The 12,768-nt window shown below is 36.8% G+C and overlaps 1 protein-coding gene across 3 annotated transcripts in view; it reads left to right on the top strand.

Moving 5' to 3' along the window:
- LIF (LIF interleukin 6 family cytokine) overlaps nucleotides 1-4,440 on the top strand; it is an 8,958-nt gene extending 4,518 nt beyond the window's left edge. The window contains exons 1-4 of one of the 3 annotated variants that reach the window (XM_042480180.1): nucleotides 7-462; nucleotides 1,975-2,251; nucleotides 2,455-2,642; nucleotides 3,250-4,440. In XM_042480180.1, coding sequence (XP_042336114.1) covers nucleotides 2,041-2,251; nucleotides 2,455-2,642; nucleotides 3,250-3,690 — 840 coding nt within the window. In that variant the 5' untranslated portion in view covers nucleotides 7-462; nucleotides 1,975-2,040 and the 3' untranslated portion in view covers nucleotides 3,691-4,440. Of the gene's footprint in view, nucleotides 1-6; nucleotides 463-1,174; nucleotides 2,252-2,454; nucleotides 2,643-3,249 lie in introns of those variants that run through there. The other 2 variants (XM_042480181.1, XM_042480179.1) reach the window with 2 other exon arrangements.
- The last annotated feature ends 8,328 nt before the right edge of the window (nucleotides 4,441-12,768 follow it).

The following is a 12,768-nucleotide window of genomic DNA, read 5'->3' as shown; positions in this document are numbered from 1 at the left end:
CAGTAATCTTGCAATTGGCCGCTAGGAGGCACCAAAGCGTTTCGAAATCGGCAGCTTCCTCAAATAAAATTCTTTCGTTTTTACTTTATTCGTTTACTTATTTATTTATTTCATCTTTCCTTTTTTTCTTTCCCCGCCGAAACCACAAAACACGATGACCTCAAACCTCTTCTTTCTTTCTTTCTTCGTTCTTTTTCTTTTCCCCCTCCTCCTTCCTTTCCTTTCCCACACTCCCCCCCTTTCTTTCTTTATTTCTTTCTTTCTTTCCTTTCGTTTCATTGATATTTATCTCTCCCTCCCCTTTTCTTTCTCCTTCCTCCTCTTCTTCCTTTCAGACTATTTAAACCCTGACTTCTTCGCAATGAGGCTCACTTTTAATTTGATTTCGATTATATCCGAAGGTGAATATCGGACTCCGACGCAGGACGCCGCCGGACGCCATGAGCGCCGCCATATTGACAGGTAACGGATACGGAAATTTTTCACCCTCCATTTTGGAATAATTTTTAATTGGTTTTAGTTTTATTTTATATAATTATTTATTATTTATATTATTATATTTTATTATTTATTATTTATTAATATTATTATATTATATTTATTATTGACTTTTTATATTATTATTTATTTATTACATTATTTGTTTATTGTTTATTTATATTTATTATTTATTTATATTTATTACTTTTTATTTATTTTATTTATATTTTCTATATTTATATTTATTTATATTATTTATTTTTATTTTTGTTATTCATTTATATTTTTATTATTTATTTATGTTTATTTATTTTTATTTCATCGGCGCACGGCGGCGCATGATGTCACCGCTCCAAATCTACACAAAAAAAGGATGAGAGGAAAGTGTTTTAATTATTTTATAATAATAATAATAATAATAATAATAATAATAAAATGTTATTGTAATTTTATTATAATAACAATAAATTTATATTGATTATTTTAATTTATGTTAAAACAGGATTTATAATTTTATATCAAATTAATTAATTTATATTATATGAATTTTATATCATCAAATTAATTTATATGAATTTTTAATTATCAAATTAATTTTTTAATTATTATTATTAATAATATTATATTTTAATAATATTATGATAATATTATGTTATTATAATAATTATTATAATAATAATAATAATAATAATAACAATAATAATAATAATTCATATTAAAATAGGATTGTTTTAATAAATACTAAGTCAAGGGTACTTCTCTCCATTTCCAAAGTCTCTTACTCAGAGGTCCTACTAACTCACTAACTAAAGCGCCAAGTTATTTCCCTACGTTCAGCATCTCAGAAAGCTCCTTTAAGTGTCCCAAATTACAACCTGTAGTAAAGCATACTGTGGGCCCTACTAAGGGGTTGGAGGACCTACTAAGGGGTTGCACTCCCTACTAAGGGGTTGAGAGTCCCTACTAAGGGCTTGGAGTCCCTACTAAGGGGTCAGAGTCCAAACTAATGGGCTGTGAGTCCCTACTAATGGGTTCTGAGGTCCTACTAAGGGGTTGTGAGTCCCTACTAAGGGGTCATAATCCCTACTAATGGGTTCTGAGTCCCTACTAAGGAGTTGTGAGTCCCTACTAAGGGCTTGGAGTTACTACTAAGGGGTTGGAGTCCCTACTAAGGGGTTCTGAGTCCCTACTAAGTATTTCTGAGTCCCTACTAAGGGGTCTGAGTCCCTACTAAAGGGTTATGAGGACATACTAAGGGATTGTGAGTCTCTACTAAGGGGTTCTGAGTCCCGACTAAGGGGTTCTGAGTCCCTACTAAGGGGTTGTGAGTCACTACTAAGGGGTTCTGAGTCACTACTAAGGGGTTCTGAGTCCCTACTAAGGGGCCTGAGGCCCTACTGAGAGTCAGTGGTGTCTTTGAAAGCATGCATTTGGACACGTAGGGGTTACTATTACATGCAGATGGGTTACTACTCATCATCCTTTCCCTGTCAGCCCAAAGAGCTGTCCTGCTTTCTCTCTGCTGTCATCCGCTTCCTCCGCCGCTTGACGTGTCGCGCTATGCGCAGCCCGGGAACAGCGCCAACTTGGCGCGGCGGAGTAATGGACGGGGGATTTCTCATGACGTCGCCATTAATGAATCAGCAAAGAGACGTGGGTGGCCTCCGTGAGGGAAAAGTGGCAAGGAAACAGACATGGAGCACAAAAACGCAGCCAACGGCACCGCGTCGAAGCGCCGGGAACAAAATGGAGGACATGCCGGTGCACGAAGGCATGGTTCACTCTTACACTTCGATTCGATTATTAATGACAAAGACTACCTTGGTTGGGATGCTCTCTGTAACATTCAGCGGCGTATTTTACGGCGCAGTTGTCGCCATTTTGCGCCGGGTCACGCTTGTAATCAATCAAACCGTTCGATTGGTTATTGATATCATGGACCTCACTTGTTATTCTTTTTCATCCTCCGTGCAGGAATTACATTCCTCTTCTTCACCGCGCACGGAGGTCCGGTTGGCGCCAGAGCGCTCTTCCTGCGCAACGACGGCGACGATGCTTCCATGTGCGATGGCGTGCGCCCATGCCGCCAAAACGTCTTCGACCAGATCCAGTGCCAAGTGGCGCAGCTGAACATGTCGGCACAGAAGCTCTTCAAAACCTACGTACGTTGGGGGTCTGGCGTGGAACGGAAAAGGGATTGGACTACTTCTGCCATGCAGGAATACATAGAACGCTAGAGTCAGAAGGGACTACTAAGGGCCATATAGTCCAACCCTCCTTCTGCCATGCAGGAATACATAGGATCCTAGAGACGGAAGGGACTACTAAGGGCCATATAGTCCAACCCTCCTTCTGCCATGCAGGAATACATAGGATCCTAGAGTTGGAAGTGACTACTAAGGGCGATACAGTCCAACCCTCCTTCTGCCATGCAGGAATACATAGGACCCTAGAGTCGGAAGGGACTACTAAGGGCCATATAGTCCAAACCTCCTTCTGCCATGAAGGAATACATAGAACACTAGAGTCGGAAGGGACTACTAAGGGTCATAGAGTCAGATCCACTTTCTGCCATGCAGGAATACATAGGATCCTAGACTTGGAAGGGTAACCCCAATGGCCATGTAGTCTGACCTGCCATGCAGGAATACACAGAACCCAAGAGATGGAGGGGAATCCTAAGGACCATACAGTCCAACCCTCCTTCTGCCATGTGGGAATACAGAGAATGCGACATTTTTCTTTCACGCCGTTTCTCGTTCTTTCCAGCTGGAGCGTCAAGGGCCGCCATTTACAGAGAACCCGGACGTGTTCTGCGCCGCCGACCGCAGCTTCCCGCCGTTCGTCGATGAAGCCAGCGAGAAGAAGGAGATGCTGCTGTCGCTGTACAAGATCTTCGCCTTCTTCAACGCGTCGCTGGGGAACATCACCAAGGACCAGGAGAACCTCGGCGACGACAAGGACGAGAAAGCGGCACTCATGAAGCACCTCCGCAATGCCACCAAAGTCGCGCGCGGACTCCTCGCCAACCTCACCTGTCTCCTCTGCTCCGAGTACAAAGTGCGCCATGTCGACGTCGTGTACGGCGACAACTCTGGCACTGACATCTTCCAGAAGAAGAAGCGTGGGTGCCAGGTGCTGAGGAGTTACGCCAAAGTCATTGCGCACGCTGCCGCTGCCTTGGGGCACTGCCGCAAGAAGCAGACGTGAGCGTACAGAAAGCGCACCGACGCCGACGCCAACATCGTTTTGTGCCTTATTCTGGGACTCTTATTCCACAATGCGGTCTTTTTCACGCAGGGATTACGTGAAAACGCAGCGGGGTCAGGGTTAGAGACATGGCGGCGGCGAAACACGAGAGTACGCCTGTTCCTCCTCTTCCGCACAAAAATGGCGGATGCCACGCCCCTTTCACCTTTTGGTTTTGGCGCTCGAAAAGGTTCACCGTCGCTGGAGTCGACCGACGGCCGCAACTTCGGACCAATGTCCAGATGTCCACTCCGAATCCGAAGCCTTGACCGTCGGTCTCCCCTCTGAACGCTATCCAGGGCTGGCCCTGCATAGGATCCTACGCAGCGAGTTTCCTGCCAACATAGTGATTTTATATAGGGTTTTTCATAGGGTCCCTTTCCTTGAAATATGGCCTCTGCGGTCTCCCATCCGAATCCTGTCCAAGGCCGACCCGGCTTAGCATTGGATTTTATATGGGGTTCTGCTGCCTTTGGGGGGCATTTAAGCCGTATCCACATTTGTATTTATAACCATAGTAATAATACCTATTTATTTTTGGTCTATTAGGGTAACGAACGAGGAAACGAATGGGACTAATTGATCTACCTCATTTAAATATTAGATTATTTGTTTAAATATCAATATGTATTTAAATATTAAATATTTAAAATTTAAAATATTAAATATTTATCTATATATTGAATAAATATTGATTTTAATATTTGAACGTTAGACAAATTTTTGTTTAAATTTTAAATAAATATCTATTTAAATATTTAATCAATATTAATATTGATTTATTAATATTGATTAAATATTTATCAATATTAAATATTAATAATATTATTAAAAATTTATTTAATGTTAAATAAATATTGGTTTAAATACTAAATAGATATTCATTTAAACGTTTGATAAATATTTGTTTAATCATTAAATAAATATTGGTTTAAATATTAAATAAATATTTATTTAACTATTAATCAATTATTTATTTAAAGATTAAATAAATATCTATTTGAATATTAAATAAATATTGATTTAACTATTAAATTATTTATTTATAGATTAAATAAATATCTATATGAATTTTAAATAAATATTTGGTTAAATATTTATCTAAACATTAAGCAAATATTTGTTTCAATGTTAAATAAATATTAACAAATAAATATCTGAATAGTAAATAAATATTTATTTGAATATTAATTTAAGTATTCAATAAATTTATTTGTTCAGTATATTTATTTAAGTATTGAATAAATTTTTAATTCAATATCAAATATTTATTGATGTATTAAACAAATATTTATTTTAATATCAAGTGATTTATTTTTTGCATAAAAATTTACTTGATATTTAAATAAATATTTATTTAAATATTGAATAAATATTGAGCGATTAAAACTGTTCTCTGAAAGTAATCAATCCTATTTTAATTAAAAATTGTCAATTGGTTTTTTTAAAATTCTTAATTAGTCAATTTAATTGACAACATAATAATTGCTGGTTTAATATTTAATTATTTCCCTCGTTCCCTGATTTTCTGTTCGATTGATATTTTAATTGTGTAATTAAAAAAATTTAAAAAATTAAAAATTGACTGTTAATTTATGGGAGAATGTGGGATACAAATTAATTAATTAGTTAATTAATTAATAGCACAAAAGGAAAATGAACCTGGAGGGATGAGGAAAAGCAAGCAAACTCAGGCACTCGTTATTTAAATTTTTAATTTAATTTAATTTTTAATATAATTTAATTTTAATATAATTTTAAATTTAATTAATTAATTAATTTTTAATTAATGATTAGATTTAGTGTCTTAAACAAAAATTATTATTCCATCATTTTGTGTATTTATTGTGTGCAGAAAAGCAATATAATAATAATTAATATCTATTTATTTCGGTCCACAGCACTAATTGCGATGTTTTGTACGACAAATTGATGAACGTGTCTTGAATTAATGTGATATGAGTTGTTGCCAGTGTGTTTTTATTATGCTTTTTACAAAAAAGGAAATAATTAAAAATACATATTTTATTAAATAAATATTTTTTTAAAAGAAACTTGTCATTTCTGGTAAATTATTAATGTCATGCAGGAATACAGAGAATAATGAAGATCGAAGGGACTACTAAGGGTGTTATAGCCCAACCCTCCTTCTGCCATGCAGGAATACATAGAAGCCTAGGGAATATAATGAGGATGGATGTCCTAATGGGCGTTTATTCTACGCTCTTCCGTCACGGTGACATTTTGTGACTCAGTTTTTTTTGTCCCCAAGAAAAGGACAGCATCAACGGCGACTGGTCAAGCGAGTGACTGACAGGTCAAGCGTCGGTGGAGGCCTATTTTCGGACGGCGGACGGACAATAGTCCATTCATCTGAGCCAAGTTGTGACTCAGACTAATCCCTATGGCTTTCGGGGCATCCTTTTGTCCGTCGTTATAATTGGAACAGCGGCAAAAAATCTCCGCGTTTCTCGTAAAACCGCGCATGACGCGATACGGCAGGTTTCGCGACGTTTCCTTTCTCCGACAGCGAGGGAATTCTCTCGTGACGTGACATGTTTTATTGTGAGGCCCTAAATACCCTAAAAAAAGGAACCAGGTTCCCATTTAATATTGAATGCTAAGCCCCAGACAGTCCTTGGATGGGAGACCGCCAAACAATTGTAGTCCTCATTGCCTCCTAGTATATTGCCTATTAGTGTTGTTTTTTCTCGCAGTGAATTGTTTTTTATTGTGGTCTGTGGACTCCGATAAATCATTGATTGATCAATCGATCATCGATTGGTAATTAACAGAGATGAGAGGGATCATGTAGGGCTTCCATACATAATCAATAAATGTTTTTACACTTTTGGGTTTTAATCCTGAGGAAGGCGGTGAATAACAAATGGACGGTATAATTAAGTGAGAAGCACTAACGAATGCATCTTTAATTAGACAACAGGGTAAAATGTTCCAAAAGGTTAATCTGGGTTGGGATTGATTAAAGTTTGGATTAAATATAGATTAAATTTAGGTTTAGGGTCTCCCCTGCAAACAGATAAACAGTGGTAACAATAATCGTGACTTAAGCTAAACGAAGTATTAGGAAACCGGGCCTGCTGGCGTGTCGCCGTTATGTGCGCCGTTTCTGACGCGACGCTGCCATCTTCACGGCTGGACAACGGGGATCGATCCCCAAGCGGCCAGCTGACCTTCCTCTTCTGACAGGTCGGTGTCCTCCTTGTCCTCTGGCTAAGTGCAGTGTCCATCTCTGCCAGGAAGAGAAAAATAATAATATTAATCATGTTTAATTAATTAAAATTGGTTTTTTAAATAGAATTTATTAATATGATTAATAACGATTTAATTTAATTATTTATACGCAACTTAATCCTAATAATAATATATGTGTGTGTGTTTTGTGTGTATATATATATATATATATATATTAATAAGTTAACTTAATATATATTTATATTTAGTTACATTAATTAATAATTAATTAATTGTTTTTAATTAAATTATTTAATAAACGATTTTTAATTATTTAACGCAAGTTTAATCCTAATTAAATTCCTCTCTCTCTCTATATTATATATATAATTATATACTTAAAGAATATTTAATTTAGTTAAATTATTAATTAATTAATTGTTATAATTATAATGGTATTTAATAATACCATTTTAATTTAATTATTAATGCAACTTAATCCTAAATATATATAATAGTTAAGTAATATACCATTATATGTAGTTATATTAATTAATTAATTAATTGTTTTATTAGAATTTTTCATACAAGTATAATTTTATTATTATTTATCATTTACTATTATTTTTATTTATTTTATCTCTTATTATTTATCGTTATCTATATTTATTTGTTGTGTTTCTTACTTTGTTATATTTTCCTCCCCTATCAATTCCTTATTCCGTTTAATTTTTTTTTCCTATCCTTTCATCTTTGAAATCGTCATTTTTTTTTTTTTGGCGGCTGTAATTATAACTGTGTAGAAGACAGGCTAGTTAAGAGTTTTGGTGATTATTGCATTTATCAATCCTTTAATTGATTGATTTACTTAGCTCCAAAGTAGTTGGCGTCCCCATCCAGTGCCATCCGGGGCCAGCCCTGCTTAGCTTCCAGAACCGGATCCAAAGTCTTCCCTTTGTGTGCCTTGATGCGCCCTTTCATGTATAGGGACCCAATGTTTTCGAACGGGTCTGATTTCGAATGCTAAGCAGCGCCGGCCCTGGACAGCGCTGGATGGGAGACCAACAGGGAACTATTTTGCGTTTTACCTCACCTGCTCGTTTTTTGGGGTCCTCTTCCTCCTCTTCATCACAGTCCAGACCCTGGTGCGAAATCTGCATTGGACCCCCACCGTGTTCCTCGACAACAACACCGCCGCTGCCACCGTGCAGCGCTGCGACACGTTGGCTATCGGTGGTGATGCGGACCTTGAGGACGGGGAAAGCGGTGAGAGGACCCCACTCTAGGTTGACGGGGTCCCCATCGAAAGGAGGGAGTTGGACCCTCGCCGCCTGAAGCCCGGAGGCTGGTAGTCGCTGGGGCACTGTGGAGGACACGGAGAGCGGGGCGTCATGGCGAAAATGGCAGTCCCCCTTCAAGGTGTTCGAGGCTGGCCCTGCTTAGCTTCCAGGTCAGGAAGGGTTGGCTGCCTTGAAGGATGAGCCTGGCCCTTTCAGTTGGACTAACCCTTAGGAGATGACCACTGGCCTTCCCAGTTGGACTGACCCTTAGGAGATGCCACTGGCCCTTCCCAGTTGGACGACCCTTAGGAAGATGACCCTGGCCCTTCCCAGTGGGCTGACCCTAGAATGATGACCACTGGCCCTTCCCAGTTGGACTGACCCTTAGGAGGATGACCACTGGCCCTTCCAGTTGGAGACCCTTAGGAGATGACCACTGACCCTTCAAGACCTTCCTTGGACTGACCTTAGAGGGACCATGGCCCTTCAGGACCCTTCCAGTTGGATGACCCTAGGGAGATAACCACTGACCCTTAGGAGTGACCCGCGTCACCATCATGTAGTAAAACAACTTCATGGTCACGTAATGTCATTGGCAGCGGCCCGAGATTCTGCATCAAGACGTAAAGTTTCCGGATCAAGAGGAGCCCGGCATTCCTCGCCTCTTCCGCCGCCGCCGCCATTTTCGATGTCTCCTTGCGTGCTGCGAGAGCAGGAATAAATTCACATTTGGCGTGGAGAACCAACGCCGCCATTTTGTCGCGTTGATTTCTCACATCAGAGGACCACATTTAGCGTGACACTGCAGCTAAAGGGCCAATGCGATTCTCGGTTGCATCAATAGAATAGAATAGAATAGAATTAACGTAAATTAAAGATTTTACCTAACGAAGTCCATCTGGGGGCCGGCGTTTGAATCTTGAACTTGAAGCGGTATAATTCCGTCATGCGCTAAAAATTGGGTACGAAAACAGATAAAAATCGTTAGGGACATTTCTAACGAATAGGCTTCGACCCAATTAATTCTATATTTATTGTATATTAATTATTATTATATATCATATTATATATACAATATATTATATTATATATATATATGTATAAATTATATTATAATAATTATTTAGAAATGTTTAAGATAAATATATATATATTTATTTTAATATATTATTTTTAGTTATATTAATTATAATATTTAATATAATTAATAAATTATATAATATATATAATTATATATATTTTATATTTTCTTATTATCAATAGCTTATTAATATATTATATTTATATATATAACATACCCCACCCACACACACCCACACAAATTTATTGATGGAGAATAGCAATATGGTTTTGTTGGTTCTACTTTGGCTCATTATTATATTGTGGGTAAGTTTGGTTTACATGTTTGGAGTTTTCTACTAATTGGGCATGAGACATATTTTTTATTCTCCACAATATCTAATATATATATCATATATTTATATTTAATTGATGGAATAAATCAGTTATGCTTTGGTGTTTCTCTTTGGCTCTGGTGTATGATTGTTTTTTTGATTTTTCCGACATGTTGTTGGCTTTTGGTTTCGTCTTGTCCCTTCCTTACCTCGGTTCGCTGGGTCGGTTAGTCTGTTTCGGGGATCACCTACGTTTTTTTTTTATCCGCCTTTCAGCGGTTCGTTATCGTTTTTCATGTTTCCTGTTGGCCACGCCGACTTGTCGCGAACCGTGGGGGGTATTCACTTCCCGCCCCTTTCTTTGAGCACGTGTTTCCGCTCTCATCGGTTATTCTATTTTTACGATTTCCTCCCGGGGTGGGTTAATGCGGTAATTTTTGATGTCGTGATAATGTACAGGACCTCCCTCATGATGACGTGTTTTGGTTTCTGTCTGAGGAACCAGTTCTTGTTATGCACACTGGCTGCCTGCTGTTTTCTTGTCACTCTCTGAGGGGAAAAAAGGCAACTATCTTGTTAAAAGAGTATATAAGTCTTCCTTATGGCAACTTCTTATAGGGTTTTCTTAATCAGGGTTACTCAGAGGTGGTTTTGACAGTTACTCTCTCGAAATGTTGTTTGCGGTCCCCTCCAAGGCCATCCAGGGCTGTCCCTGCTTAGCCTCCAAAGCCAGATGGGAATTTCATGACATACCAAACTCTTGTCTGGTCTGTACACCAATTTATGACAACCCTGTTAATTATCATTAATTATTTCTTGCCACTTCCGTCCTCTGAAAATAGGGCCGGATCTCCTTGGTGGTCTCCCATGCGTCCCGACCGGGGCGACACGCTGTTAGCGCCCAAAAAACACAACACTGTTGCCTTCAGGGCTTTTACGCACTTTGTTTATTCCTTGCGCCTTCATCCCATCATTCTTCACCTTATAGGGTTTTTTTGGAAAGTCCCCCAGTAATAATCCCTTCCGACTCTAGTGTTCTATGTATTACTGCAAGGCAGACAGTGGTTTTGACTCTATATGACCCTTAGTTAGTCCCTCTACTTTATTATCTATGATTCCTGCATGGCAGAAAGGGTTGGACTATATGGCCCTTAGTAGTCCCTCTGTCTCCTAGGGTCCTATGTATCTGCATGGCAGAAGGAGAGTTGCACTGTATGCCCTTTGTAGTCCCTTCTGACTCTAGGTCCTATGTATTCCTGCATGGCAGAAGGAGAGTTGCACTATATGGCCCGTAGTACCCTTCTGACTCTAGGCCTATGTATTCCGTGCATGGCAGAAGGAGGGTTGGACTCATGGCCCTTAGTAGTGCCCTTTCTGATCTATTGTGTCTATTGTCCTGCACGGCAGGAAGGGGTTTGACTATAGGTCCTTATTAGTTCCCTTCCGACTTTAGTGTTCTAGTATTCCTGCATGGCAGAAGGAGGGTTTGACTATAGGGCCCTTAGTAGTCCCTTCCGACTGTAGTGTTCTATGTATCCTGCACGGCAGAGGAGGGTTTGACTATAGGGCCCTTAGTAGTCCCTTCCGACTGTAGGGTTCTATGTATTCCTGCACGGCAAAGGAGGGTTTGACTATAGGGCCCTTAGTAGTCCTTTCCGACTCTAGTGTTCTATGTATTCCTGCACGGCAGAAGGAGGGTTTGACTATAGGGTCCTTAGTAGTCCCTTCTGACTGTAGTGTTCTATGTATTCCTGCATGGCAGAAGGAGGTTGGACTATAGGGCCCTTAGTAGTCCCTTCCGACTGTAGTGTTCTATGTATTCCGGCATGGCAGAAGGAGGTTTGACTATATGGACTACCGCCAAGACAGCCAATCGCTGAAAAAAACAAACAACACAAGAATGTGATATTTGGATTAATATTTAATGCACCTAATGAACCTTTATTTTGGGTTCTTTTGCATGGAGCTTTGCTGCCACCTTCTGGCAATTGGAGTAATCGCGGGGGCAATAAAATGAGATTTTAATATCCCTGCCAAAATGGAAATTTAATTTGCAATAAAATTTATTAATCATAAAAAAAAACTTACGTATTTTCTTTTCAGAGCGTCGAAGCATCCCTGAACCTGTCATAGGAGGAGGAAATGTTAATAATTAATAGTACGTAATGTTATTGTACGTGTTTAGTTTATTGTTGTTTGTTTGTTTATGGTAGTTTAACGCCGCCCTTCAGCCCTAAAGGCTCTAAGAGCGGCTTACAATGATGATATGATGATGATATTTATAAAAAATGATAATAATATAATAATAATAAATAAAGTACCAGCAAATGAGGAGGGCATCAATATGAGATTATTATTTTTATGGATTGTTAATATTAAAACATTATAAATACCATAAATAAATATAGAATAATATATATAAAGATAAATATAATAAATAATAATATAAGATATATAGATTATAATACAATATTATAATAAATTTATGTATAATAATCTTATAATACAATATTTTATAATATTTATAATTATAATTTATATTTAATAATTATACATAATTTACAATATTTATAATTATTATTTTATTAACTATATAATAATTTAATTATAATTATAAATCTTTTTAATAATTTAACATTATATTATTATATATTATTAATTTTATAACAATTTATATATTATTATATTAATTTATAATTTAGAATTACAAGATTTAAGAAGAACTAATATAATAAAAATTATAATTATTATATAATTAATAGATTCTATAATATAATTATTATGAATTATTTCATATTAATAATATAATAATATGATGATATTATAATAAATATCATCTATCATATTATATTTTAAAATTATATATTTTATAACTGTTGTACTTAATTTTTTTCATTTTATGTTAATTATATAATAATACAATATTATTATCAATTAATTTATTTAAGTAATTTATATAATAATTATAATAAATATTATTATAATTATAATTATGACAATTATTTATATAATTATTATTAATTTAATTATTTATTTTTATATTTAATTATTATTTATATTATAATATTATTATAATATATTTATTTATTTAAATTAATTTTTAGTTTGTATTTTCTTCCCTTTGACTTCTGCTGGGCCTTGGCAGCTTTTCTTTATGGGTTTTTAATCTC

The sequence above is a fragment of the Sceloporus undulatus genome, chromosome 7 (genome assembly GCF_019175285.1).
Source record: "Sceloporus undulatus isolate JIND9_A2432 ecotype Alabama chromosome 7, SceUnd_v1.1, whole genome shotgun sequence".
Classification (NCBI taxonomy): Eukaryota; Metazoa; Chordata; class Lepidosauria; order Squamata; family Phrynosomatidae; genus Sceloporus; species Sceloporus undulatus.
Note: the sequence above shows the minus strand (reverse complement) of the source record. Positions and strands in the feature narration are given on the sequence as shown.